This window comes from Panthera leo, chromosome B1 (assembly GCF_018350215.1).
Source record: "Panthera leo isolate Ple1 chromosome B1, P.leo_Ple1_pat1.1, whole genome shotgun sequence".
NCBI classification, from domain to species: domain Eukaryota; kingdom Metazoa; phylum Chordata; class Mammalia; order Carnivora; family Felidae; genus Panthera; species Panthera leo.
Genome location: NC_056682.1, coordinates 17,340,962 through 17,365,649, shown reverse-complemented (window position 1 = coordinate 17,365,649; position 24,688 = coordinate 17,340,962). Strand labels below are relative to the sequence as shown.

Genomic DNA, 24,688 nt, shown 5'->3' with positions numbered 1-24,688 from the left:
TCTGCATTGTCAGCGTGGACCCCGACGTGGGGCTCAATCCCACAACCCTGGGACCATGACCTGAGCTGAAACTGAGAGCTGGACGCTAAACTGACAGAGCCACCCAGGTGCCCTGAAAGTTTGTGCTTTTTACTAAAAGTTTGTGCTTTGTAAACATTTCTAAACTAAAAGATTGAAGACTGACAGGGTCTCTTCTGCTAGGCTTCTCATGCTCACAGCTCACTTAAAATGCCTTCTAGTCCCTGAAAGAAGAAACACAGCTTGTCCTTCACTAGTTTGCTGGTAGAGCGTCGGCACCCTGTAGGCGCAGGGATAGGAGTCTGTGGAGGGGGGCACGTAGTGTCCCGTGGACGGCGGGCCGGATGCGACGGCCGGGAGCCACGGCCTCTAGGCCGGGAGGGGGCTGAGAAGAGACAGCACTTGGGGAGGGACGCAGAGCAGACATGTAACCTCTGCTGGCATTTCTGTGTCACACGTTAATAGCCAGTGTTGATCATTGGAGCTAGAGCTGGAAAAGACCCAAGTGCTTGTCGAGTTCTCTGCATGAATCTTCCCTTCTGCCAGTGTGGGTCCTGGGGAAAGTTCTAAGCTGTGATTTATTATTATTATTTTGAATATTATATTCAAATTATATATATAATTATTCAATAATATATATATAATTATTCAATATTATATATAATTCAATATTATTTATATTATATATATATATTATATTAATATGTAGCTATCTCTCTTTTTATATTATTGCTGTTCATAATGCTGCCTGCTTAATTTCATTTCATCCCTGGTCCAGTTTCCTTCCTTCCTTCCTTCCTTTTGTTCCTTCCTGAGAGAGAGAGAGAGAGAGAGCGCGAGCGAGCATGAGCAGGGAGGCGCAGAGGATCCAAAGCAGGCTCTGCACTGTCACCACAGAGCCCGATGTGGATTCGAACTCACAGACTGAGAGATGACCTGAGCCACAGTCGGACACTCATCCGACTGAGCCACCCAGGTGCCCCCTTGGTCTGATTTTTTTGTAATTGTCAGTAAAATACGTAGTTTTTATAGCTGTGTAACGTGTGCACATGAATATCCTGTGTAGAGAGGGTGCTTCACAGCCACCATTACAGTTAGTAATTTCTTCGTGTGTTCCATCCAGCCGTCGGTGGTACAGGTCCCTTGAATTCTCTTTCCTTCTGATAGAGCAGAGCTTAGAATTTTCATCCAGTCACTACAGTGATTGACAGAAGGGAGAATGTGGTTCCTGAAGAAAAGGAACCGGTGGTAGTCTGTCCAGAGTGGCAGGTCCCTGGCATGGGGATCGTGCTGGGCCCATGCCCTGGTCAGAGCTGCACGGGACACCTGCTGGCTGTGCGCCCTACTCCAGAGCCACCTGTTGGTGGCACCTGTCAAAGGCTGGATGGGAACAAGTTGTAAGGTACTTAGGACTCTGAAGATGATAGTAAGACGTTGGTGGGAAATAAGACTGTAATGGTTTGTTTACATACCTCGTATGTTTTCTGTAGTCCTTCTTGGTGGGGTGTTTGAGGGCCAAGGCCGGTGTCGATTGGCCTGTCTTGAAGAGTTTTTCAGTTCCGTGTTAAAAGCTGTGTTACTGGCTGCTGGTTATTGAACTGAAACTTAAAACCATGTTGGTGATGATACCGCAAAACATAGTGCTTGCTTCTAGTTCTCTTTAATTTTCTTTCTTTTTCCTAAAGATCATCTGAAAACTGATCCAAAGGAAATGTTTAGGGAGGTTAAAATTAAATAGTAATTGTAAATTTTGTTTTTATTTTGAGAGTGTGAGCAGGTAAATCATGCACTTGATTTTTTTCATTTTTGTTTTCTTTTTAAGCTTGTGTATTTTGATGGGGGGGTGGGCAGGGGCAGAGAGACGGAGAGAGAGAATCCCAAGTAGGCTCTGCCCTGACAGTGCAGACTCGAGGCTCGAACTCACAAACCCATGAGATCGTGACCTGAGCCAAAACCCAGGGCAGATGCTTAACCGCCTGAGCCACCCAGGTGCCCCAATCATGTACTTAAGGAGAAACAGCTACTTGACTTAAATACTCTTGATGAGTACTATTAGGATACAGTCACTTACTTACTTACTTACTTACTTACTTACTTACTTATTTATTTATTTATTTATTTATTTATTTTTCAACGTTTTATTTGTTTTTGAGCCAGAGAGAGACAGAGCATGAACAGGGGAGGGGCAGAGAGAGAGGGAGACACAGAATCTGAAATAGGCTGCAGGCTCTGAGTAGTCAGCACAGAGCCCGACGCGGGGCTCGAACTCACGGGCCGTGAGATCATGATCTGAGCCGAAGTCGGCCGCTTAACCGACTGAGCCACCCAGGAGCCCCTATAGTCACATTTTTATAAACAACAGATTTATACTCACCAAGCTTTAAAAACAAAATGAGTCCCACAAAAACCTGCAGTATACTTCAATTTTTTTAAAAATGCATTTCAGTGATTAATTTTGGAGGATGTGGTGAGGGAGCTATTCCTAGGGTTATTGCTTTGAACGTACACACCAAAATAATAGTGGACATCTGATTTTGGGATGAAATTGCGCATATGGAAGCATTCACCAGTCCTCAAGACCTCAGGTTGTTATTTATGTTCTTTTTACTGAAAATCTTATGGAATAAGTGGGTTTGGACTGACAGTTTTTATGTCCGCCCTGCTGAGTGTGGAGGACTCCTGTGCAGGAACAGGGTCCGACAGAACAAAAGGGCGATGGCTAGTATGAAGAGGCACGTGACTTTGCACATATTTTAAACTGATGATTTTTAATGCGGTATGTGGAGATGTGATTTTTAAGAGTAGAGAGTGGATGTTATTCCTAAGAGGACTCTTTATTGAAAAGCAAAATCTCCCTGTAGCTCCTCCGTGATTCAAAAAGATGTTGCTGATCGTTTGCCATTTTGGCGACATGCGCATTACAGCTGTGGCAGCCCTGGGACAGCCCTGGTGAGGGGAGAGGCGGGGCTCCTGCTGTGCCTCCTCCTTAGCCCCCCGCCTGCTGCCCGGGTCCCTGTCTGAATGGGACACGTCGCCTTGCCTCCTGTTGTCAGGAGAGGAGATGGTGTACGTCCTAGTGCTGGGTGAGATGCAAAATACAGGTTTATGCAAAATGCAGGGTATCCTCAGTTAGGAGGAAGGTAGTCGCTTTTTATGTAGTTCTATTTTTAAAAACTTCTGTTGACCTGTTTTCCCTTTCACACACAGGTTACCGTGACAGACAATGGTAGCCCCCCCAAGTCAACCATTGCAAGAGTAATTGTGAAAATCCTTGATGAAAACGACAACAAACCCCAGTTCCTACAAAAGTTCTACAAAATCAGACTCCCAGAGCGGGAAAGACCAGAACGAGAAAGAAACTCCAAGCGCGAGCCCATCTATCGTGTTATCGCTACAGACAAAGACGAAGGTCCCAACGCAGAGATCTCTTACAGCATTGAAGATGGAAACGAGCATGGCAAATTTTTCATTGAGCCAAAAACCGGAGTGGTTTCGTCCAAGAAGTTCTCTGGAGCTGGAGAATATGATATCCTTTCAGTGAGTTAAGATCTGGTCTTTGAATTTCTCACATACTTTGACTGTTAATCTGGTCTCACATCACTTCTCTTGTAACTTTTTCTCTCTTCAATAAGTAGCCTCAGTGTTTGTGACCTGACTTTGGGAAATGTGGCTTAGGTTGTCCTCTTCAGCTGTCACTCCAGTTACTACTTACATTGACTGTGGCATGAAGAGGTTGCTCTTTTTTTTTTTTTTTTTTTAAATGTTTGTTTAATTTTGAGAGAGAGAGAGAGAGACTGTGTGAGCAGGGGAGGGGCAGAGAAGGGGGGAGACCCAGAACCCGAAGCAAGCTCCAGGCTCTGAGCTGTCAGCACAGAGCCCGACGTGGGGCGTGAACTCCCAGACCACGAGATCCTGACCTGGGCTGAAGTCGGATGCTGAACACCGACTGAGCCACCCAGGCTCCCTGAGAGGTTGCTCTTTTTAATCAAACCTTAAACATGGGGAATACACAAATATAGATACTGTTTGAAATTAACTTAGTTTAAGACCAGACTGATCTGTGCTTCACTTATGGGTGTAACTTCTAATTTGCTCCTTTTATCCCCTCTGCTTACATTTTATAGATTAAGGCAGTTGATAATGGTCGGCCCCAAAAGTCGTCAACCACGCGACTCCACATTGAATGGATTTCCAAGCCCAAACCGTCCCTGGAGCCAATTTCATTTGAAGAACCGTTTTTTACCTTTACTGTCATGGAAAGTGACCCGGTTGCTCACATGATTGGAGTGATATCTGTGGAGCCCCCTGGCACGCCTCTTTGGTTTGATATCATCGGTAAGCGTGGCTCAGAGTTTCCATTGTCTGTGTGTGGGTTGCACTGAGGAGAACGTGTCTTTGACTTATTTCTGTCTTTGAGAACCTGTCTCTTTTTCTGATTTGTGTGTCCATCTCAGGACTTAAAATTGGGAGCAAGAGCCAGAAGTGGGGAATTTGTCTTAAATTGCAGTATTTTGATTGCAAATGTGTTGCAATATCCAGCACGTACTCACCTTGTTTAAAACAGGTGCTGTGTATCATGAACCTAAAAATAAGGTTTTCAGAAATGCATCAAAGAGTTAGAAATCTGAATGTTTTTGGTTCAGAAGCATAGCTTCTTGATTTTCCTTCTTGGTACATAACATGGCACATTGCTATTTTTAGTGAATATGGTTTGGATGCTTAAAATAACTGCCTACTTGACTGTCTCAGGTCAGCCAGTATTTTATAGGGAATAAGCTTACAAATTTTATTTGTGTGACTTAACAACGATAGTGCCAACTATGGCCTTTTTAAGTTTGACTTACCGCACTTTGGGAACGTGGGAAGCAGGGTTCACTAGATGAAATAACCCTGTAATAAAAATGACATGCCTAGGTCAGTTTTCCTTTCTCTCGGCCATTTAGTTTAGACCTGGAACGTGTTACCTTATTCTGACATACTTAAAAAAAGAAATTCGCATTAAACTTTGACATCTTAGGTTTTTAAGTGCTGTTTCTTCACGTTACCTTAATCACAAAGATACTTAAAAGCAAAAGTACGTATTGCAACTCCTCTCCAGTTGGATCTTTACATTCCTTTTTCCCCTCTTCTGTCCTTTAGCCACCCTCCGTACCCCAAATGCTACTTCAGTGGGTTGAAGCCGATGGGACTAGGCTGCCAGGGCCACAGGGCGAGGGGGGTACAGGCTTTTACCTCTTTAATTTTCCACACTAGACCGTTAAGCTGTTTTCCCAGTTTGGGTCATTGTATGAAATTGTTGATGTCATCAACACCTATGAAACTGTTATTTTTATTTATTTATTTATTTATTTATTTAATTTATTTTTTTAATTTTTTTTTTTTTTTTTTTAACGTTTATTTATTTTTGAGACAGAGAGAGACAGAGCATGAACAGGGGAGGGGCAGAGAGAGAGAGGGAGACACAGAATCTGAAACAGGCTCCAGGCTCTGAGCCGTCAGCCCAGAGCCCGACGCGGGGCTCGAACTCACGGACCGCGAGATCGTGACCTGAGCCGAAGTCGGACGCTTAACCGACTGAGCCACCCAGGCGCCCCTTCATTTATTTTTTTAAGTTTATTTATTGATTCTGAGAGAGAGAGCCAGCAGCAGGGGGAGGGCAGAGAGAGGGAGAGAGAATCCCACGCAGGCTCCACACCGTTAGCGCAAAGCCCGACGTGGGGCTCCAGCTCCCGAGCCGTGAGGTCATGACTGAGCTGAAAACCCAAGAGCCGGACACTTCGCCGCCCCAGCCACACAGGCCCCCCAGCCGTTACTTTAGTTTTAAAGAAAAGGATTATTTTTGCAATTAACTGCGGTCAAAATAGTGGGCTCTGTTAACTCCTGTCACGCTTGCAGACGAGCAGGCTGTGCCATGTGTAACTTCCCCGTGTAACACTGACTGCACTTGGAACTGGTTTGATTGACTGCTCCTCCTTGTTCTGTGCTTGCCTCCCACGCTCGCTTGCTTCTGTTTGGCTGTGCCAGGCGACACACTTGCTAGAGAAGCGTTTCACGTCTTGCAGGTGACTTGTGACCTGAACTGTACAGCAGAAGGTATCTGCTGAGATCACATAATTTGCCTCAGATTATGCGATCTAAGATCAAAGCGTCAGTTTTTAAAGCTTTGTTTCATGTCCAGTGACTCTCTCATTGCCCTCTGTTTCCGTGGTGTGCGCATGGTCACCCATCCCAGCTGCAGACATGCTGACTTCTGATACATCTCCAGATCATCCTTAGTTTTAGGTTTAGCTGAAGATTGTGGCTTTTCTGTGTGTTTCGTTTTGCTTTCTGGTGCGTTCTGTAATAGAACATCATCATGACGTTAAGTCTTTATTTTCATTCCATTTCGCTTCATTGATAAAAGTATCTCAAGTGCAGTGGATTTGAAAAGAGAGTTTTATCTAGGATATAATTGGGAATGCATTTGGATAATGCTCGTAGCACAGAAACTTTTGCTTCCTTAAGCTTTGTGTTTGGCAACAATGGGGAAAGTTTCTTTTCGAGTATGTAAGAGCCAGGACTAATCGACATTAACTGCCATTATTGTTTCCAGAGTTAACATTTGTTTTGAATAGTTAATTTATTAGGGCAGTTCGTTCAAGTGTCATAATTTTTGTGTGTGTAATTAAACGTTTAAATAGCCGATTTTGGTTAGTAAGTGATGCTTTATATAGCTACTGAGGTATATAAATTAAAGACCTATTCAGAACCCCTGAAAGAGCAAATCGAAAGTAATTCGTTGGCAATATTAGCAACATTTTTCTGTTTTCAGAGTTGCTTTCCTCTCAGTTATTAGCTTCCCTTGAAATTAGAGCTCAACTTTGCGTTAGTAAGCATTGTCTTTCTAATTGGCCCATCTTTTCTTGTGTTTCAAAATGAAAGCTCCTTGGAATCACCTTGATCAATATCAGAAGTGTTTTGTTTTTTTCTCCCCCCTGTCATTCACAAGTAGAAAGCCACAAAATGACGGAATTTCATCCTATGACCTACCTGTTGTTACTCTTCTGTATGTCCTAATTTAACCTAGGTGGCAACTATGACAGTCACTTTGATGTTGACAAGGGCACCGGAACGATCGTTGTTGCCAAACCTCTTGATGCAGAACAGAAATCAAACTATAACCTCACAGTCGAAGCCACAGACGGAACCACCGCCATACTTACACAGGTAGGTAACTTACTGAGGATGCATTTGTCAGAGGAAGATTAGTATGACCTTCTGATATTCGGGGTCCGGGGGCGGTATGGGCAGTTGATTCTGCCCTCGGAGGCTCACAGAGTTACTGTGTTGTTAGAGTTTCCACATATGCACACCAAGGCTTTGTATTTAGGGAAAGAAAATTAACTGCACATCTCAGTTTAGGTTTGGCATGTAATTACCCAGTTTTGGAAATTTTGCAAGAAGACTTAAAAAGCCCGCTTTTAATTATCAAAATCTTTCAATTTTTTGCTGATTTTGAACAATATTAATATAAAATTTATAACTCTTGAGGATGAGTTCTCCGAGTCCTTTTCATTAAAGCTCATTAAAGTGATTGATTATGTCTTAAATCCCTTTTCTCAATTCCCCCACCTTGGCTACTTTAACTAGGGCTGTATAAAATGGTGAAATTGTTGTCATGATTCACTTAACATCTTTATTTGTTCCTATCTGATGATTAAGAGATGGTCAGATTACTGGGAATTCAAATTGAAATGGCAAAAATCCTATAAATTAAGTCTAAATTCTCTTTGATTCTCATTGTGGACTGTTAGAGAATTTGTTAAACACTCGTTATATGGCAGGTTTCTTCTAGAAGCTAAATACTAGGAAACAAAATCCTGCACCTTTGGAGCTTACCTTAGGATTGTAGAAGCTAAGATTTACATATAATCTGCTGTACTCTGAAAGAAGAAGAAATTAAATACTGAATAAAATGCTCCTGGATTCCAGTTTTTTATCTTTATTATTTTTTTAATGTTTATTTTTGAGAGGGGAAAAAGGGCATGCGCACGTTTGAGCAGGGGAGGGGCAGAGAGAGAGGGAGACACAGAATCTGAAGGAGGCTCCAGGCTCCAAGCTGTCAGGATAGAGCCCAATGCAGGGCTCAAAGTCACAAACTCTGAGATCCGTGACCTGAGCTAAAGTTGGAGCTTAACCAACTGAGCCACCCAGGCTCCTCAACCAATTTTTTTTTTTTTTTATCTTAAATTATACTAATTTAAATCTGATATGAGACAGATCATCTGTCAGATCATCTCGTAGGATTGAAGACTAAAAGTCTGAGATGTCTTTTCAACGAATAAGTGAGTAGATAATTTAGAGCCAGTTATGAAAAGGCCTTATTTGTTTCTCTAAATGCTTGTGATTTTTAGTGTATTTGCAACTGACATATGTACCATGCTTTGGGGTCATTTTGAGATTGTCATGTAAACGTTTTAGCACAGTATTAAAATTTCATTTTTGTCGGTAACTGTTCCCATTATAGAAGTTAGGCTTTAGAGCATGAACATGAGAATAAAAATATCAAGAATTGTATGGGGCGCCTGGGTGGCGCAGTCGGTTAAGCGTCCGACTTCAGCCAGGTCACGATCTCGCCGTCCGTGAGTTCGAGCCCCACATCAGGCTCTGGGCTGATGGCTCGGAGCCTGGAGCCTGTTTCCGATTCTGTGTCTCCCTCTCTCTCTGCCCCTCCCCCGTTCATGCTCTGTCTCTCTCTGTCCCAAAAATAAATAAAATACGTTGGAAAAAAAAAAAAATCAAGAATTGTAATAAATTTAACAGGATAAATTTTGAAAGGCTCAAAGAGTATAACTTTATGTGGACCAGCTCAAATAATCAACTAGCCAGAAATCTAGCAAAAGGAACTAAATGGCTCTCTGTGCCAGGCGTTCTCATTAATGAAGATGCTCTGTTTACCTGTAGGATTTACTACATAGGTGAGTAATTAGCAGAGGGCTCCTCCCCCAATAATTGTAGTGTTAGCTAGGACAGTCAAAAGCTTAGTGTGAAATGTGGTGCAGGTTGATTGAAATATCGCATAGATCCTGGCAAATAGATTCTAGTGTTTTGAGGGATGCAGAATGTCTTCAGTTTCAGTCTTTCATTTATACTTCTGTAAGTTATTTTGAGTCATTTTCAGGGGGCCTTGATAATATTCTAATGAAATTGCTGGCGGGGAGAGGTAGTCAGAATATTAGTGGTTACACAGCCCACGCTGACCTGTTAAAGTGTGAGACAGAGGGGACGGTCAGTAATTAGGTTTACGTTTCCATGTGGGGCGGATGACAGGGAGATAGGAGTGTGAGTGAGAACACAGCAGCAGATACCATCTGAAGAGCATCACCGAGATCAGAACCAGGTTGATAAGGTACCAGAAACACAGCCCAGTAGATTCAGGTTTGTAGGTAAAAGTCCGGAACCAACAGGGTGAGTTTTGCTGCACTGAGGTCAATAGCCAAGGGCAAATCGGAGATTTGGGGATTTGGGGGAGATTTGGAGATGTGGGGTTAAGCCATAGTGAGTGCATCATCAGCAGAGGTGGGTGGTGGTGGGGGGCGGGTCACAGTGTAACCCCCAGTACCTTCCGGAAACATCACTGCTCCATGTTTTCCTGTCCTGCCATTTTCCGCTTAGGATGCTGATGGGTATTGATTCAAGTCACTTTGCTTTATCTGGTGTCTCGAGGTAACTTACGAAATCCAGTTAAGGCTTTTTCTTTTCTTCAAAACAGCTTTGCTTTCATGTTTTCTTACGGTTTCTTTCAAGCATCGGTCAACATTATGCTCAGGTCATTTGGTTGAATCTCTTAACCCTATCCATTAGCAAGTGGCTAAAACCCTTTGTGTTTCCCTTTTCTTATCTGGAAACTGGGCATTGTGATTTTGTCCTCACAGGCACTTCTGAGGGGTGAGTGAGGTAGCACACGGGGTGCTTGTGCTTGAAGCCCCTGGAACCAGTTGCCCTTGTGTGCCCACAGAGCACTCGCTATTGCGTATCAGCACTGGTTTGGACTCTTTTCCCCACTTGACACCTGAGTCACCTCCCTGTCCCCATTCTCCATGCCTGCGATTCATCTTGCTCTGCTAGAATGGTCTGCCAGTTGAGAAGAGGAGGTAAAGGTGAATTTCCTCCGAACAAATAGTTCAAAGCACACGGGAGTTTTTGTTCTCAAGGCTCTGCATACTGGATCCTCCCTTCTCCCTTCTCCTTTACCATCTCTTAGTTCGATGTCCTCCTCTCCAGTCTCCAGAAGCTAGGATGTGTGATGCTACTACTTGCCTTCACGTCTGACCAAGGCGGTCCCCCCCAATCCCAGTATACATTGATCATCTACGCAAGCCAAGGCTTACCTCCTCCTTAAAAGCTTTCAAATGTCCCACACCATCCCTGGGCTCCTAAGAAGTTACTTGATAACTTACCTGATAATATGTGGCTTCGTATGCGTAAGACATTTCATGCGGAGGTTGAAAGCTACCCAGGGCAGAGGCTGTTGCACATATATTTGCCCCCCAGTGTTGTGTAGGTGAGTGCCGAGTGTATAAGGGCCCTGTGGCCGTGTTTCAGTGGAGTTGCTGTATCAAAAATGGTTGTTACTGGGGCACCTGGGTGGCTCAGTTGGTTAAGCGTCCGACTCCGGCTCAGGTCATGATCTCACAGTTCCTGGGTTCAAGCCCTGCGTCAGGCTCTGTGCTGACAGCTTGGAGCCTGGAACCTGCTTCAGATTCTGTTTGTCTGTCTGTCTCTCTCTCTCTCTCTCTCTCTCTCTCTCTCTCTTCCCCGCCCCCCTTGTACTCTGTCTCTGTTTTTCTCTCAAAAGTAAATAAACATTAAAAAAAATTTTTTTTAAAAAAGGTTGTTACTTTAGCTCTTCTATTTAGTTGTGATTAATTGACTTTAGAGCCGAAGTACCTCTGCCCAACACTAACTTCGTTAGAAAAACAATACATAAATTTATAGTGGAAATGAATATATAATGGTTTAACTTAGAGAAATTATAACCATCTCTTCTGGATCATCACTGACCTTTTAAAAATGGTCTGTAATTTTCAATGTTTACATAACTTTCACATAAAATCTTTCTGTGGTTTAGTGAATGCATATCTTAAGTATATAAAGTTTAATGTTACAAGTCCATCAGTGATGTTGCAGGGTTTTATGAGAGCACTGGTGTAGTTTCCATGGAAAGACCTCTAGTTCACATTCCTGCACCAGTGTGCTTAATAAAAACCTCTGCATTCCCGGGACTTTGTCCTACTGTGCCATTTGGACTAGTGAACCTCTTTATGAAGCTCAGATTTCTTGTTCGTAACTAAACCATCTTATTATAATTGGTACTGATTTGCACTATGCCTTATCCACACACATCTTTTCAATCTGAAAAGTAATCCTCTTACTGTTAAAGTAAAAAAAAATATTTTTAATTCAGCTTAGGACTAAGTTTTTTTAATATTGGCTTTTTTTCCCTCTAAGGTTTTTATTCTAGGATGACTTTTTTTTTTTTTTTTTTTTTTTTCCAGAGAAAGAGTGCGAGAGTATAAGTGGGGCAGGGGCAGAGAAAGAGGGAGAGAGAATCCCAAGCAGGTCCCGTGCCCACGGCAGAGCCCACAGGGCTCGATCCCATGACCGTGAGATCATGACCCAAGCTGAAGTCAAGAGTCAGATATATAACAGACTGGACCACCTAGGTGCCCCTGTGCTGACATATTTAAGAAAGTGTATCTTTTCAGTGTCCTTAAATTTTTTTTAGGAAATGAATGTGTTTCCTATTTATATGTAAGTTTTATGGTCACAAAAATGTAATGAAGATTTTAAAGCACATTTCTAATTTATCAATAGCAATCTGGAGTCCTAAAGATTAGAATGAGAAATTTAAATACTAGGAATCCTCTAAAAAATAAATAGATCAACACAGTAACCATCCAGTATCGTACTCTGCTCATTAGTGTGGTGGTTGCAGATTCAAATCTGATACAAGAAATTAGCCTTCTGTAAATCCTGCTCAAGTAAATTCTTGGTTACTCTTCCATGAGTACTCTAGAAATCTCTCTCTAGTGGTGACCTAAGAGAATTAAGTATTCAGTCAGAAGGAAGTATGTGAAAGGTGTTACATATGCCCTCCAAAGTTACTCTCAAGAATTTAGAGAGGTGTTCATTATCTTGCTCATACAGGTAAGAAGCAATGAAAAATTTTAAGGATTTTTTTTTTTATTCTAGGTTTTTGTTTTTATTTCCAAATTTTGTATTTCATTTTGCTAAATCCGTTTTTTTCCCCATTGTGCACCTGATTTTTCCCCTTGATTCTATAAATATTAAAATATTATAATTAGGGATATTATAATGGGTCTTTTTGGTCATTATAGGTATTCATCAAAGTAATAGATACAAATGACCATCGTCCTCAATTTTCTACATCAAAATATGAAGTTGTTATTCCTGAAGACACAGTGCCAGAAACAGAAATTCTACAAATCAGTGCTGTGGATAAGGATGAAAAAAACAAGCTCATCTATACACTGCAGAGCAGCATTGATCCACTGAGTCTCAAGAAATTTCGTCTTGATCCTGCGACAGGCTCTCTCTATACTTCTGAAACACTTGATCATGAAGCCATCCACCAACATGTTCTTACCGTCATGGTACGGCTTTCTGCTCATCCTTTGGCCAGTATTTGGTTTCTGAAAGGTCTCCTGTGTTTAAGAGTGATTTTTAATCCCATATAGGGGACCCCCTCCCCCCCTCCCCCCCTACAGGAATGATAATGTATTGAATCTTTCAGGTACGGGATCAAGATGTTCCTGTGAAGCGCAACTTTGCACGGATTATTGTCAATGTCAGTGACACCAATGACCATGCCCCCTGGTTCACAAGTTCCTCCTATGAAGGGAGGGTTTATGAATCTGCAGCTATTGGCTCAGTAGTGTTGCAGGTTACAGCTCTGGACAAGGACAAAGGGAAGAACGCTGAAGTGCTGTACTCGATCGAATCAGGTAATTTTGGAGCCCTCCGTATGTTAACTTTAAAAAGTACATTTCTTTTCTAAAATTCCACATGTAGAAACATTTCCGTGTGTCACTGTAAAAATGGCTTAAATTGATCTTCAGCTACCATTTTACATATTAGGAGAAAGAAGCCTCTTTAGAAAGCAAGGTGAGACTCGTGAGACTCCTACATTCCAGTAAAGAGATTCACATTCTTAGCATGATTCAAGGCTCTGAGAAGTCTTGCAGTGAAGAAAACCGGTGCAGTTCCTTATTTCCACAATGTTGTAACCATACGACATTTTCCTCCATAAGACTTGTTAACTATGAAACATTGTTAGGAAGCCACTGGCCTTAGTAATTTAACTTTTAGCCAGGGAGTATTTTCTCTTGGGCAGAGCAGGAAATTCCACGACAAGAGTGCTGGTGTCCTGCCTCTGCTTACCCCTTCCAGGGTTAGTTTTTCTGCCCCTGTCATCCACCTTTTACAGTTGAGTTTCCTTCATGGAATTGGGTTGTTGCAATAGGGCCCAGGGTGGCGATTTGGACTGGAAATGTTGAAAAGCCCAAGGAGCCTGCTGGAATTGGGCAAGGAAGGCCAACTGAACTGTCGGCGTGGACCTTTCTTCTAGGTGTGGCAGGGCAAGAGATCCAGGGTCTTGCTGGCGGACACAAGGAGGATCACCCAGAAATAGTTGTACCGAAGTGAAATATTTTGTTCTCTGTTCTCTTTTATGATGCTATTCGGTCTTTCATTTATTTATTCCATGGGTGCCGCGCTAGGAACTTGATAGGTAGAGGCTATCACTGCTCCACAAGTGTATGTTCATGGCAAAGGAAAGCCCCTGATTGACACAGGGACCTGCTTTAGGGCATATGTTTTGTACTGTCAGAATTCATCTTGCTTTGGAACTTTCTCTCCTTATGCCAAATACAATGAGTAAGTGATTAAGTATCAAGAAGGCAGCTTCCATTTTTTCCATGTTTCTCAAGGTCATTGTTACTACAAAGAATATAGTCTCTTTCATTCTTCTCACTCTTTTATAACTCTGTTCCTCTGCATATTTAGAAATTGTGCATTTCCTAGACATTGGTATTGGTGTAGAGGTATGAATTAACTATAGGTCATATAATCAAAAGCTGGGTACATGGAGAATAATTTTTAAAAAAATGTGTTTTATGTGGTTAAACTATTTTTACTTCTTAGTATTTTTGAAGCTTCATCTGTTTCCCTGAAAATAACCAAATTTAGTCCATTACTTACAAATAAGATCTTATGTGCTGCTCGTAGTTCAAGGTTAAAAATGTAGTGAGTGCCTTGAACAAAGATGAAGGTTTTTCCACGGGGTCAGAACTTTCGTTGTTAAAAAAACAGTGCATTCCCTTTGTGCATGCCTGCGCACTTCAGTAAAATAATTTTCTCACAGACAGACCGCCTGGGTTTGTGTAGGAGAAAATGTTCAACTTTCCCCTTAGCTTTCACATAATTTTCAACAACTGGGTGGTTAAAGTACGATTCTTGGTGCCTCACTAAAGGCATGTGCATTCTTTAAATGCTTGCGATGACTGATGGGATTAGTAATTTGGTATTCCAAGAATGAACTGTATCTCCACTCAAACAGTAGATAATACCAAGGGCCTATTTCAGTGTAGCATTTGAATTTCTTAGAAGATAATTTTTATAGATTTGGTAATATAAAAAGTGTGCTCAAAAATTGTAGGCAGCAGCTACTGTTAAAATGCAGAAGAGTGTGTGTGTGAATCTGTTGGGATAGGTGGAAATGTAAAGTGGTCATGACACCTTTCATTTAAGTTACTCATATTCACCTTCTCATTTGTCAGGTTACATTTAATAAAGTTCAGAAAACAAGTTACAAATTCAGGCTGTAATACTGCATGTTTAATTAGCAGCAATTCATTGAGCAAAAAGTTTGGTCTCATTAGGAGCCTTCAGGAAAAAAGGAATTAATTAAAGGATATTTTCAGTAACAACTGACTTAACGTGTTCAGAGACATCAGCGCCCTATTCTGGACCGTGTAGTGTGTGTGTGTGTGTTTGTGTGTGTGTGTGTGTGTGTGTGTGTGTGTGTGTGTGTGTGTGTGTGTGTGTTTAAAGTAGATTATTTGTAACTTCCAAACTGTCATAATGCCTGGAAATAGAAGATACTCTGTAAATATCCTTATTGACTAGAATTGATTTTCTTCCTCACACTTAGGTTAAACAGAAGTGCAATTGCAACTGTACGTTTCACACTTGAGGCTGCCAATCCTGTTGGGCAGTCGGCGCTTTACTGAGGGTCCACAGCATGTCCACCATTGGAAGAAAGAGATTTCTGTGCATAGCTCTCTGACATTTCTTTTGGGGCGTATGTGTGTAATACAGTCATAGCTAATGTGCCCAAATTCACACGTTTGTCCAGATAATTGCCTACTTCAAACACAACAATCTCGGGCTACACGGAAATCACCAGTATCTCCAGCTAAAGTGAATGACTTAAGCCCCCAACCTAGTAAAGAGTTCCGCCACTGCCCTATTAATTTCTTGACAAATAACATGCGTGTATTTCAGCATTTGATGAATTGTACCCATTAGTGGATCAGACGGGCATGTTTAAGCCACTCAGCTGCCCTGCAGTGTTTTTCCACATAAGTATGTTGCTTTCCCATCTGCAAATCTGATGATTCCTTCCATACTGTATATGTATGTCGGAAACCCACTGTTAACTGGCTAGCTGGGTTCCTGTTTAACCTTCCTATTAAGATACTTCTGGTAGTAATGTTTCTGAATTTTATATACTGATTAAAATTTTTTTTTTAATGTTTATTTATTTTTGAGAAAGCGTGAGTGGGGGAGGAGCAGAAAGAGAGGGAGGCACAGAATCCGAAGCAGGCTCCAGGCTCTGAGCTGTCAGCACAGAGCCTGATGTGGGGCTCGAACTCACCAACCGTGAGATCATGACCTGAGCCAAAGCTGGACGCTCTACCACCTGAGCCACCCGGGCGCCCCTATATACTGATGAGAATTTTTATCAGAAATTTCCATTTAGTATGTGTTGCTTTTGTCAAAATGTACTTCACAATATAGTGCTTAATCTAACACGTGGTTGTTGGTAGTGATAGAAGTAAACTGCAGAAAAACAGAACCAAGTAAAAATATAAATATAGTGCTTTGATGAATGTATTAATATTTTTCAGGCTTCTGGTCTACTTATTTGGTATTTAATTTATCTTTCCATCCATGCATAGAAGTTGTGTCATTCATCAAATATTTACATAGGACATAGGATATGTCTCTGTGTGTCAGGCATTCTTTTTAGGCACAGGTGATAAAAGAATGTATAAAACAAGCCATGCTTAAATTGGGCTTACATTCTAGTGGAAGAACGGATAAGAAGGTTGCAGTATGTGTTATAAAGGAAAAACAGGATAAGAGAATAAAACAGCCATTCTGATTAGGGAGGTAAAGGAAGGCTTCACCACATTCTCTAAGCAGAAGGGCATTTGGGTAAAACCTGGATGGATGGATGGATGGATGGATGGATGGATGGATGGAGAAGCAATGATAATAGCTGGGGAAGATTGTTCTAGAAAGAACCCACCAAATACAGTCATCCTGAGATGAGAATGTTCTGGCAGGGATGAGGCATGAAGAGCCAGCAAGGCTGGGAGGGCAGGGAGCACATTGTGTGGAAAGTAGAGTGTTCTAATACCACCAGCTTGTTTCACTGCAGAGAAAATCTATTCATTCCTCCATGTTGGGCCTTGCATGTTTGAAGCTTTGAGATTTCACTACACTAAGAGAAATGCCAAAGAGAGGATTGAATATAAAATATGGTAGGTCGGCTGCTTCTTTAGTACAGACTTAGGGAAAGCCCAAGGGGTGGGGATGCAGACCACTGTACAAAGGTTTTCTCAGTCTCCATATTAGTCCAGGCAAACAGTCAGTATTGGAAGGCCTGGGTGGCGCCCAGGTAGGGTGAGAAAGGTCCCTGGAGTTCTGGTGATGGACTAAAGCACAATGAGAGAATCTGGGATTGTTGACTCATACATGCGGACAGGCAGAAGTTAGGGTCTATGAGGCGTGGCAAAGGCCTCACAGCTCACCCATTCATGGGCAAGGGTTCAGCTTGGAACTTGGGGCTTGTAGAGAAGAGAGCCCGGCCTCTGCCCTGTTGTAGACTATTCCTCACGGCCGTGGGGCTGAGACGTGGAACTGGGCAGGCTTAATGAAAACCAGACCCCGTCTGGCCTCAGAAAAAATTATATTATGGATTTTGGGAAAAAGTATTGAAGGAAATGAAGGCTGTCGGGGAAGTGTTTACTAGTAATGATGAGGAGAAAGGAGTGCTTGGTTAATCCCCCGTTGCCAAATCGCACTGAGTGATTCTGGCCTATGAAGGGCCACACGAGGTTGCAAACCTAGACGAAAGCAGAACTTGAAAAAAAACAGTTAAGTGGCAAGTCAGGTTTGTTTTGGGGAAGGGGGATAGTTCATTTGGGGAAAATAAACTCAGTTCCGTGAGGGGGATAATGGATTCGGGACTCATGGAGGTGAAACAGAACGGAGACGGAGTGTGTGTAGGTGAATCCAGTCTGAGGACCCTCACACTGCTGTAATCTATCCAAAGAGATCGTAAACTGCTAGACCTCAGTAAGCTGCCAGTGTCTTCAGAAAGATTTCAGTTGATGATACAAAACCTGGACTATTGTGGAGTTGCATTTGCAGCAAAAGGCACCTACAGTATAGCTGGAAAAGGCCCAAAGCGAACAAGTAAAGCCGTCTATTTTAGAGTTTATCTGTCAGCACTGTTGACACTTGGGAGCAAAAAATCCTTTGTTGTGGGGCTGCCCTGTGCATTGTACGATGTTTAACAGCATACTGGATCTCTATCCAATGAAAGTTAGTAGCGCCCTCCCCCTCTACGTGGTGGTAACTCAAACTGTGTCTAGACATTGTTACACGTCCATCTAGACAAGATCGCCCCCAGTTGAGAACCACTGACGTAGAGGGTAGAGTGACCTGAAAAAGATTAAGAAGGGAATATTACAGAAATCTTCGAAAGCGACACAGTAGGGCAGGTAATGCACAAGCGCATTCAACAATTCCCTGAATATTTAAAATAAGGGACAGCTCTCTTGAACCTTGTTAAATTTTCTTGGTGAATTGAAGTCTTCCTTTTCATAATGAGTAAGAGTCTTGAAAACTTGCAAGTGATAAATGCCGAAAGTAGAAGTATGTTCAAAGGATTTTTGAGGGACTGTTGGAAAATTATCAACTGCCTTACAAAAGGATAACCTTCTACAACATATTCCTGGTTCAGGTGATAGCAAGTGAGTTCTGGCTTTACCTAGAGTAATATTTCTTGTGTTTCTTGCTTTTCATAACTTACAAAACTCTGAAAAGTCTGCCTCATTTTAGGTGGATAAAAATGAAGTGAGTTCTATTCAAATGTTGATAACCCCTGAATTTCTGTATAATTGCAGAATAATCACTTTTAAAGATTAAAAAAAAAAAAAAGTTTGTGTATCTCCAGCTATTACTTGTATTGGTCCTTGCATTTTTCTGTAACATGTTTTTACCCCCTCTCCTCCTAGGAAACATTGGAAATTCTTTTACCATTGATCCCATCTTGGGCTTAATAAAAACTGCCAAAGAATTAGATCGAAATAGCCAAGTGGAATATGACTTAATGGTGAAAGCTACCGATAAAGGGAATCCACCAATGAGTGAAATAACTTCTGTGCATGTCTTTGTGACAATTGCTGACAATGCCTCTCCTAAGTTTACATCAAAAGAATATTCTGTTGAAATCAGCGAAACTGTCGGCATTGGGAGTTTTGTCGGAATGGTTACAGCGCAGAGTCAGTCGTCAGTGGTATATGAAATAAAAGATGGAAATGTAGCTGATGCTTTTGATATTAATCCACATTCTGGAAGTATCGTCACTCAGAAAGCCCTGGATTTTGAAACGTTGCCCATTTACACATTGATAATACAAGGAACTAACATGGCTGGTTTGTCTACTAACACAAGTGTTTTAGTGCATCTACAGGATGAAAATGACAACTTGCCAGTCTTCATGCAGGCAGAATATACGGGACTCATTAGTGAATCAGCTTCAACTAACAGCGTGGTCCTAACAGACAAAAATGTCCCATTAGTGATTCGAGCAACTGATGCTGATAAAGAATCCAATGCTCTGCTTGTGTATCACATTGTTGAACCATCTATACACAAATATTTTGCTATCGACTCTAGCACTGGTGCTATTCATACGGTACTGAGTTTGGACTATGAAGAAACAAGTACTTTTCACTTTACCGTACAAGTGCATGACATGGGGACACCACGTTTATTTGCTGAGTATGCAGCTAATGTGACTATACGTGTAATAGACATTAACGATTGCCCTCCTGTGTTCTCCAAATCATTATATGAAGCATCTCTTTTATTGCCAACATACAGAGGAGTAAAAGTCATCACGGTAAATGCTACGGATGCTGATTCAAGTGCATTCTCACAGTTGATGTACTCTATCACCGAGGGCAACATTGGGGAGAAGTTTTTTATGGACTACAAGACTGGCACTATAACTGTACAAAACACAACTCAGCTAAGAAGCCGCTATGAGTTAACCGTTAGAGCTTCTGATGGCAGATTTGTAAGCTTCACCTCTGTAAAAATTAATGTGAAAGAAAGCAAAGAAAGTCAACTGAAGTTTACCCAAGATTTCTACTCTGCAGTAGTGAAAGAGAATTCCACTGAAGCCAGAACGTTAGCTGTCATTACTGCCATTGGGAACCCAATCAACGAGCCTTTGTTTTACCATATCCTCAACCCAGATCGCAGATTTAAAATAAGCCAGACTTCAGGAGTTCTGTCGACCACTGGCATACCATTTGATCGTGAACAGCAGGAGGCATTTGATGTGGTGGTAGAAGTGACCCAAGAACACAAGCCTTCAGCAGTGGCCCATGTCATTGTCAAGGTCAACATAGAAGACCAAAATGACAATGCACCAGTGTTTGTCAACCTTCCTTACTATGCTGTTGTTAAAGTGGATACCGTGGTGGGCCACGTTATTCGCTACGTCACCGCCGTTGATAGAGACAGTGGTAGAAATGGAGAAGTGCATTACTACCTTAAAGAGCATCACGAGCATTTTCAGATTGGATCCTCAGGTGAAATTTCACTGAAAAAGCAGTTTGAACCTGACACCTTAAATAAAGAATACCTTGTCACAGTGGTTGCAAAAGACGGAGGAGACCCAGCGTTTTCGGCTGAAGTGATAGTTCCGATCACTGTTATGAATAAAGCCATGCCTGTGTTTGAAAAACCTTTCTACAGCGCAGAGGTTCCAGAGAATATCCAGATGCACAGTCCGGTTGTCCACGTACAAGCCAACAGTCCAGAAGGGTTGAAAGTGTTCTACAGCATCACGGATGGAGATCCTTTCAGCCAGTTTACTGTTAACTTCAACACTGGAGTTATAAATGTCATAGCCCCTCTGGACTTCGAGTCCCACCCGGCTTATAAACTGAGCGTACGAGCAACCGACTCCTTGACCGGTGCTCATGCTGAAGTATTTGTTGACATTATAGTGGAAGACATCAATGATAACCCTCCTGTGTTTGGTCAGCAGTCTTATGCCGCAACCCTGTCCGAGGCAGCTGTCATCGGCACGTCTGTCGTTCAGGTTAGAGCGACAGATTCTGATTCAGAACCAAATAGGGGAATTTCATACCATATGTTTGGGAACCATAGCAAGAGTCATGCTCATTTTCACATAGACAGCAGCACCGGCCTCGTTTCGCTAGTCCGAACTTTGGATTACGAGCAGTCCCAGCAGCACAAGATTTTTGTAAGGGCTCTGGACGGTGGCATGCCCCCCCTGAGCAGTGATGTGGTTGTGACAGTGGATGTCACGGACCTCAATGACAATCCGCCACTGTTTGACCAACAGATTTATGAAGCCAAAATCAGCGAACACGCCATGCATGGGCATTTCGTGACCTGTGTGAAAGCATATGATGCAGACAGCTCAGACGTAGGCAGGTTGGACTATTCCATTCTCTCTGGCAACGATCATAAGAATTTTGTCATTGACGGTGAAACGGGGATCGTCACGCTCTCAAACGTGCGCCGGCACACCTTGAAGCCATTTTATAGTCTTAACGTTTCTGTTTCTGATGGAGTTTTTAGGAGTTCAGCTCAGGTTCACGTAACTGTAATTGGAGGCAATCTGCACAGTCCTGTTTTTCTTCAGAGCGAGTATGAAGTGGAGTTAGCTGAAAATGCTCCCTTACACACGCTGGTGATCGAGGTCAAAGCAACTGATGGGGATTCTGGTATTTACGGTCACATCACTTACCATATTGTAAATGACTTTGCCAAAGACAGATTTTACACAAATGACAGAGGACAGATACTGACTTTGGAGAAACTTGATCGAGAAACTCCAGCAGAGAAAGTAATCTCAGTTCGTTTAATGGCTAAGGATGCCGGTGGAAAAGTTGCTTTCTGCACCATTAATGTCATCCTTACAGATGACAATGATAACGCACCCCAGTTTCGAGCAACCAAGTATGAAGTGGACATTGGGTCCAGTGCTCCCAAAGGGACATCCGTCGTTAAAGTTCTTGCAAGTGATGCCGATGAGGGATCCAATGCCGATGTCACCTATGCCATTGAAGCAGATTCGGAAAGTGTCAAGGAGAATTTGGAAATTAACAAACTATCGGGCATAATTACTACAAAAGAAAGCTTAATTGGCTTAGAAAATGAGTTCTTCACTTTCTTCGTGAGAGCTGTGGATAGTGGGTCTCCGTCAAGGGAATCTGTGGTTCCTGTCTATGTTAAAATACTTCCACCAGAAATACAACTTCCAAAATTTTCGGAACCGTTTTATACCTATACGGTTTCAGAAGACATGCCTATTGGAACAGAGATAGACCTCATCCGAGCAGAACATAGTGGGACCGTTCTTTACAGCCTAATCAAAGGGAACACTCCTGAAAGTAACAGGGATGAGTTCTTTGTCATTGACAGACAGAGCGGCAGACTGAAACTTGAAAAGAGTCTTGATCATGAAACGACTAAGTGGTACCAGTTTTCCATACTTGCCAGGTGCGCTCATGAGGACTACGAGGTGGTGGCATCTGTAGATGTTAGCATCCAAGTGAAAGATGCAAATGATAACAGCCCTGTGTTAGAGTCTAACCCATATGAGGCTTTTATTGTTGAAAACCTGCCAGCGGGGAGTAGAGTCATCCAGGCCAGGGCATCTGATCTGGATTCAGGAACCAATGGCCAAGTCATGTACAGTCTAGATCAGTCACAAAGTGTGGAAGTCATCGAATCTTTTGCCATTAACATGGAGACAGGCTGGATTACGACCCTCAAGGAACTTGACCATGAAGAGAGAGACCATTACCAGATTAAAGTGGTTGCATCAGATCACGGTGAAAAGGTCCAGCTCTCCTCCACGGCCATCGTGGATGTTACTGTCACCGACGTCAACGACAGCCCCCCACGATTCACGGCAGAGATATACAAAGGGACCGTGAGCGAAGATGACCCACCAGGCGGTGTCATCGCCATCTTAAGTACCACAGATGCCGATTCTGAAGAACTTAATAGACAAGTTACCTATTACATAACAGGTAAAACATTGAAGCAAAATGGTTTAAGTTAAAAATAAATCAGATTAGAGGTATAAATTTTGAAATACAGTATTTTAGGGAGATCGGGGTTAAAGGGATGATTTTAGTTAAGTAAGTCTAAAATAAGTAGCAATAACATCTCTTAGGCTACAATGAAGAGGGCTAACAGTTGTCATTAGACTGTTTTTGTTTTGAATGTTGATTTTTGAGAGTGAGAGCGTGAAAGCGGGGGAGGGGCAGAAAGAGAGAGGATCTGAAGCAGGCTCCAGGCTCTGAGCTGTCAGCACAGAGCCCAACACGAGGCTTGAACTCCCGAACCGTGAGATCATGACCCGAGCCGAAGTTGGAGTCTTAGCCAACTGAGCTACCCAGGCACACTCCTAGACTGTTTTTTGATTTTTATGACTCATTCTGTTGAACTTAGCAAATGATAAATATGTATAACAACTATAGTTTCCATATAGGGTAACGTATCGTTTAGTAGGCTTTTAGGTTTTCTTTAGCTTAATGCTGTGTTTCGGTACACATTTTAATGCCTTGATGTTTTGGTGGTGGTGGGAGTAACTGGGAAAGTTAATAAGCCAAATTTAAATGTAGTAATTTTTTAAAAAACCCTTAATTCTTTTAAACCATAACACTAAATGTATTTATTTCTCCTGTCAATTAGATCTTTACTTATTTCAGCCAATTTGTCCTCTTCCTCCATTGATTTAATAGGAGGAGATCCTTTGGGACAGTTTGCTATTGAAAATATACAGAATGAATGGAAGGTGTTTGTGAAGAAACCTCTGGACAGGGAAAAAAGGGACAATTATCTTCTGACTATCACGGCAACCGATGGGACCTTCTCCTCAAAAGCCATAGTTGAAGTGAAAGTTCTTGATGCAAATGACAACAGTCCAGTCTGTGAAAAGGTAGGCGGTTCTTTCTTTATGTATTACGAATTTGGATTTCTTTCTGAACCTTTCATTCGGACTCTCCTGTGGCGCTGGCTGTAATTCAGATGCGTTTCGTATGATAGCCGGTGAGCATTTAAGCAGCGGTGAGTGTTGAGTGGGGCAAGAGTTGGATCAGCTCCAGAACTATTTTGGGAAATGCTCAGTAGTTGGAACAGCTCATTCACAGATGCTGTAAATTACAGACAAGATTGCAGTTATGTTTAACTCTAAAAATGCTTTGTGCAGATTTCATTCCCCTTATTGGGGGCTGAGCCTATTTTGGGGGCACTGGCTGTTCTACACGAGGTCTGTGAGGGTGCTCCGCAGCTCTGGGGCCCGTTGAATATGAGAACACATACACCAAGAAGGAGCCGTTCCCATCCAAGCCTGCGGTGGGAGGACCGGGGCAGGAGTGCTCCCGGGGAGGGGCGGGGGTGTCAGCCTTTGGGAGGTGGTGATTAGATCGGCAGAGGAGTTGGGACTCCGTCCTAGAGGAGAGAGGACCTCGGAACCCGTTGTGTTTGGAAGGTGGAGCTGCCGTGAGCCAAGAGTTGCTCACAGAAGACACGTTCGTTCGGTAGTGTCGCGTACACTTGGATGAGCGCGAGTGAGAGCACGGGGTGGAGGCGGCCAAAGGCACGAAGGGACAAAAGACGGTGCAGAGCGCAAGCTGGTGCCCGTGGTGCCGCCTGCGGGTGACAACGTGGCAGGCGTGTGATGTCGGGATTGACTGCCATTTCCTACAGAAGCGAGTGGGAGAAAGACCCAGATAGAAGCCTGGGGTGGGGTTGGCTTAAGAGGAAGCGTGTTGTGGTCTGTATTGGACTCATTAAGTGTAGGGTCACGGGACATCAGTCGAATCGGTTTTGTAGACGTTTAGAGACAGTGAGACTGAAGATGGGCAGGGATGCAAACTTGGCCGTTTCTTTGGATGACGGACAATGGAATCCATCCGAGAGGATGATCACGAAAAGGGACAGAGTACCTGTGGGTATTTCCTCTCCTAGGGAGAAGGGAGGAGGAGACCCCTACCAGGGCAGTGTTACTGAGAGGGCAGGAGCCGAGGATTTT

General features: G+C 42.7%; 1 protein-coding gene across 3 annotated transcripts in view; it reads left to right on the top strand.

Annotated features, from left to right (window-relative positions):
* Positions 1 to 24,688, top strand: part of FAT1 (FAT atypical cadherin 1) — a 134,721-nt gene that overhangs the window by 83,514 nt on the left and 26,519 nt on the right. For all 3 annotated transcript variants that reach the window (XM_042934340.1, XM_042934339.1, XM_042934341.1), the window contains exons 5-11: positions 3,226 to 3,555; positions 4,143 to 4,353; positions 7,085 to 7,224; positions 12,399 to 12,674; positions 12,815 to 13,025; positions 18,612 to 22,679; positions 23,397 to 23,593. In XM_042934340.1, coding sequence (XP_042790274.1) covers positions 3,226 to 3,555; positions 4,143 to 4,353; positions 7,085 to 7,224; positions 12,399 to 12,674; positions 12,815 to 13,025; positions 18,612 to 22,679; positions 23,397 to 23,593 — 5,433 coding nt within the window. The remainder of the gene's footprint in view (positions 1 to 3,225; positions 3,556 to 4,142; positions 4,354 to 7,084; positions 7,225 to 12,398; positions 12,675 to 12,814; positions 13,026 to 18,611; positions 22,680 to 23,396; positions 23,594 to 24,688) is intronic.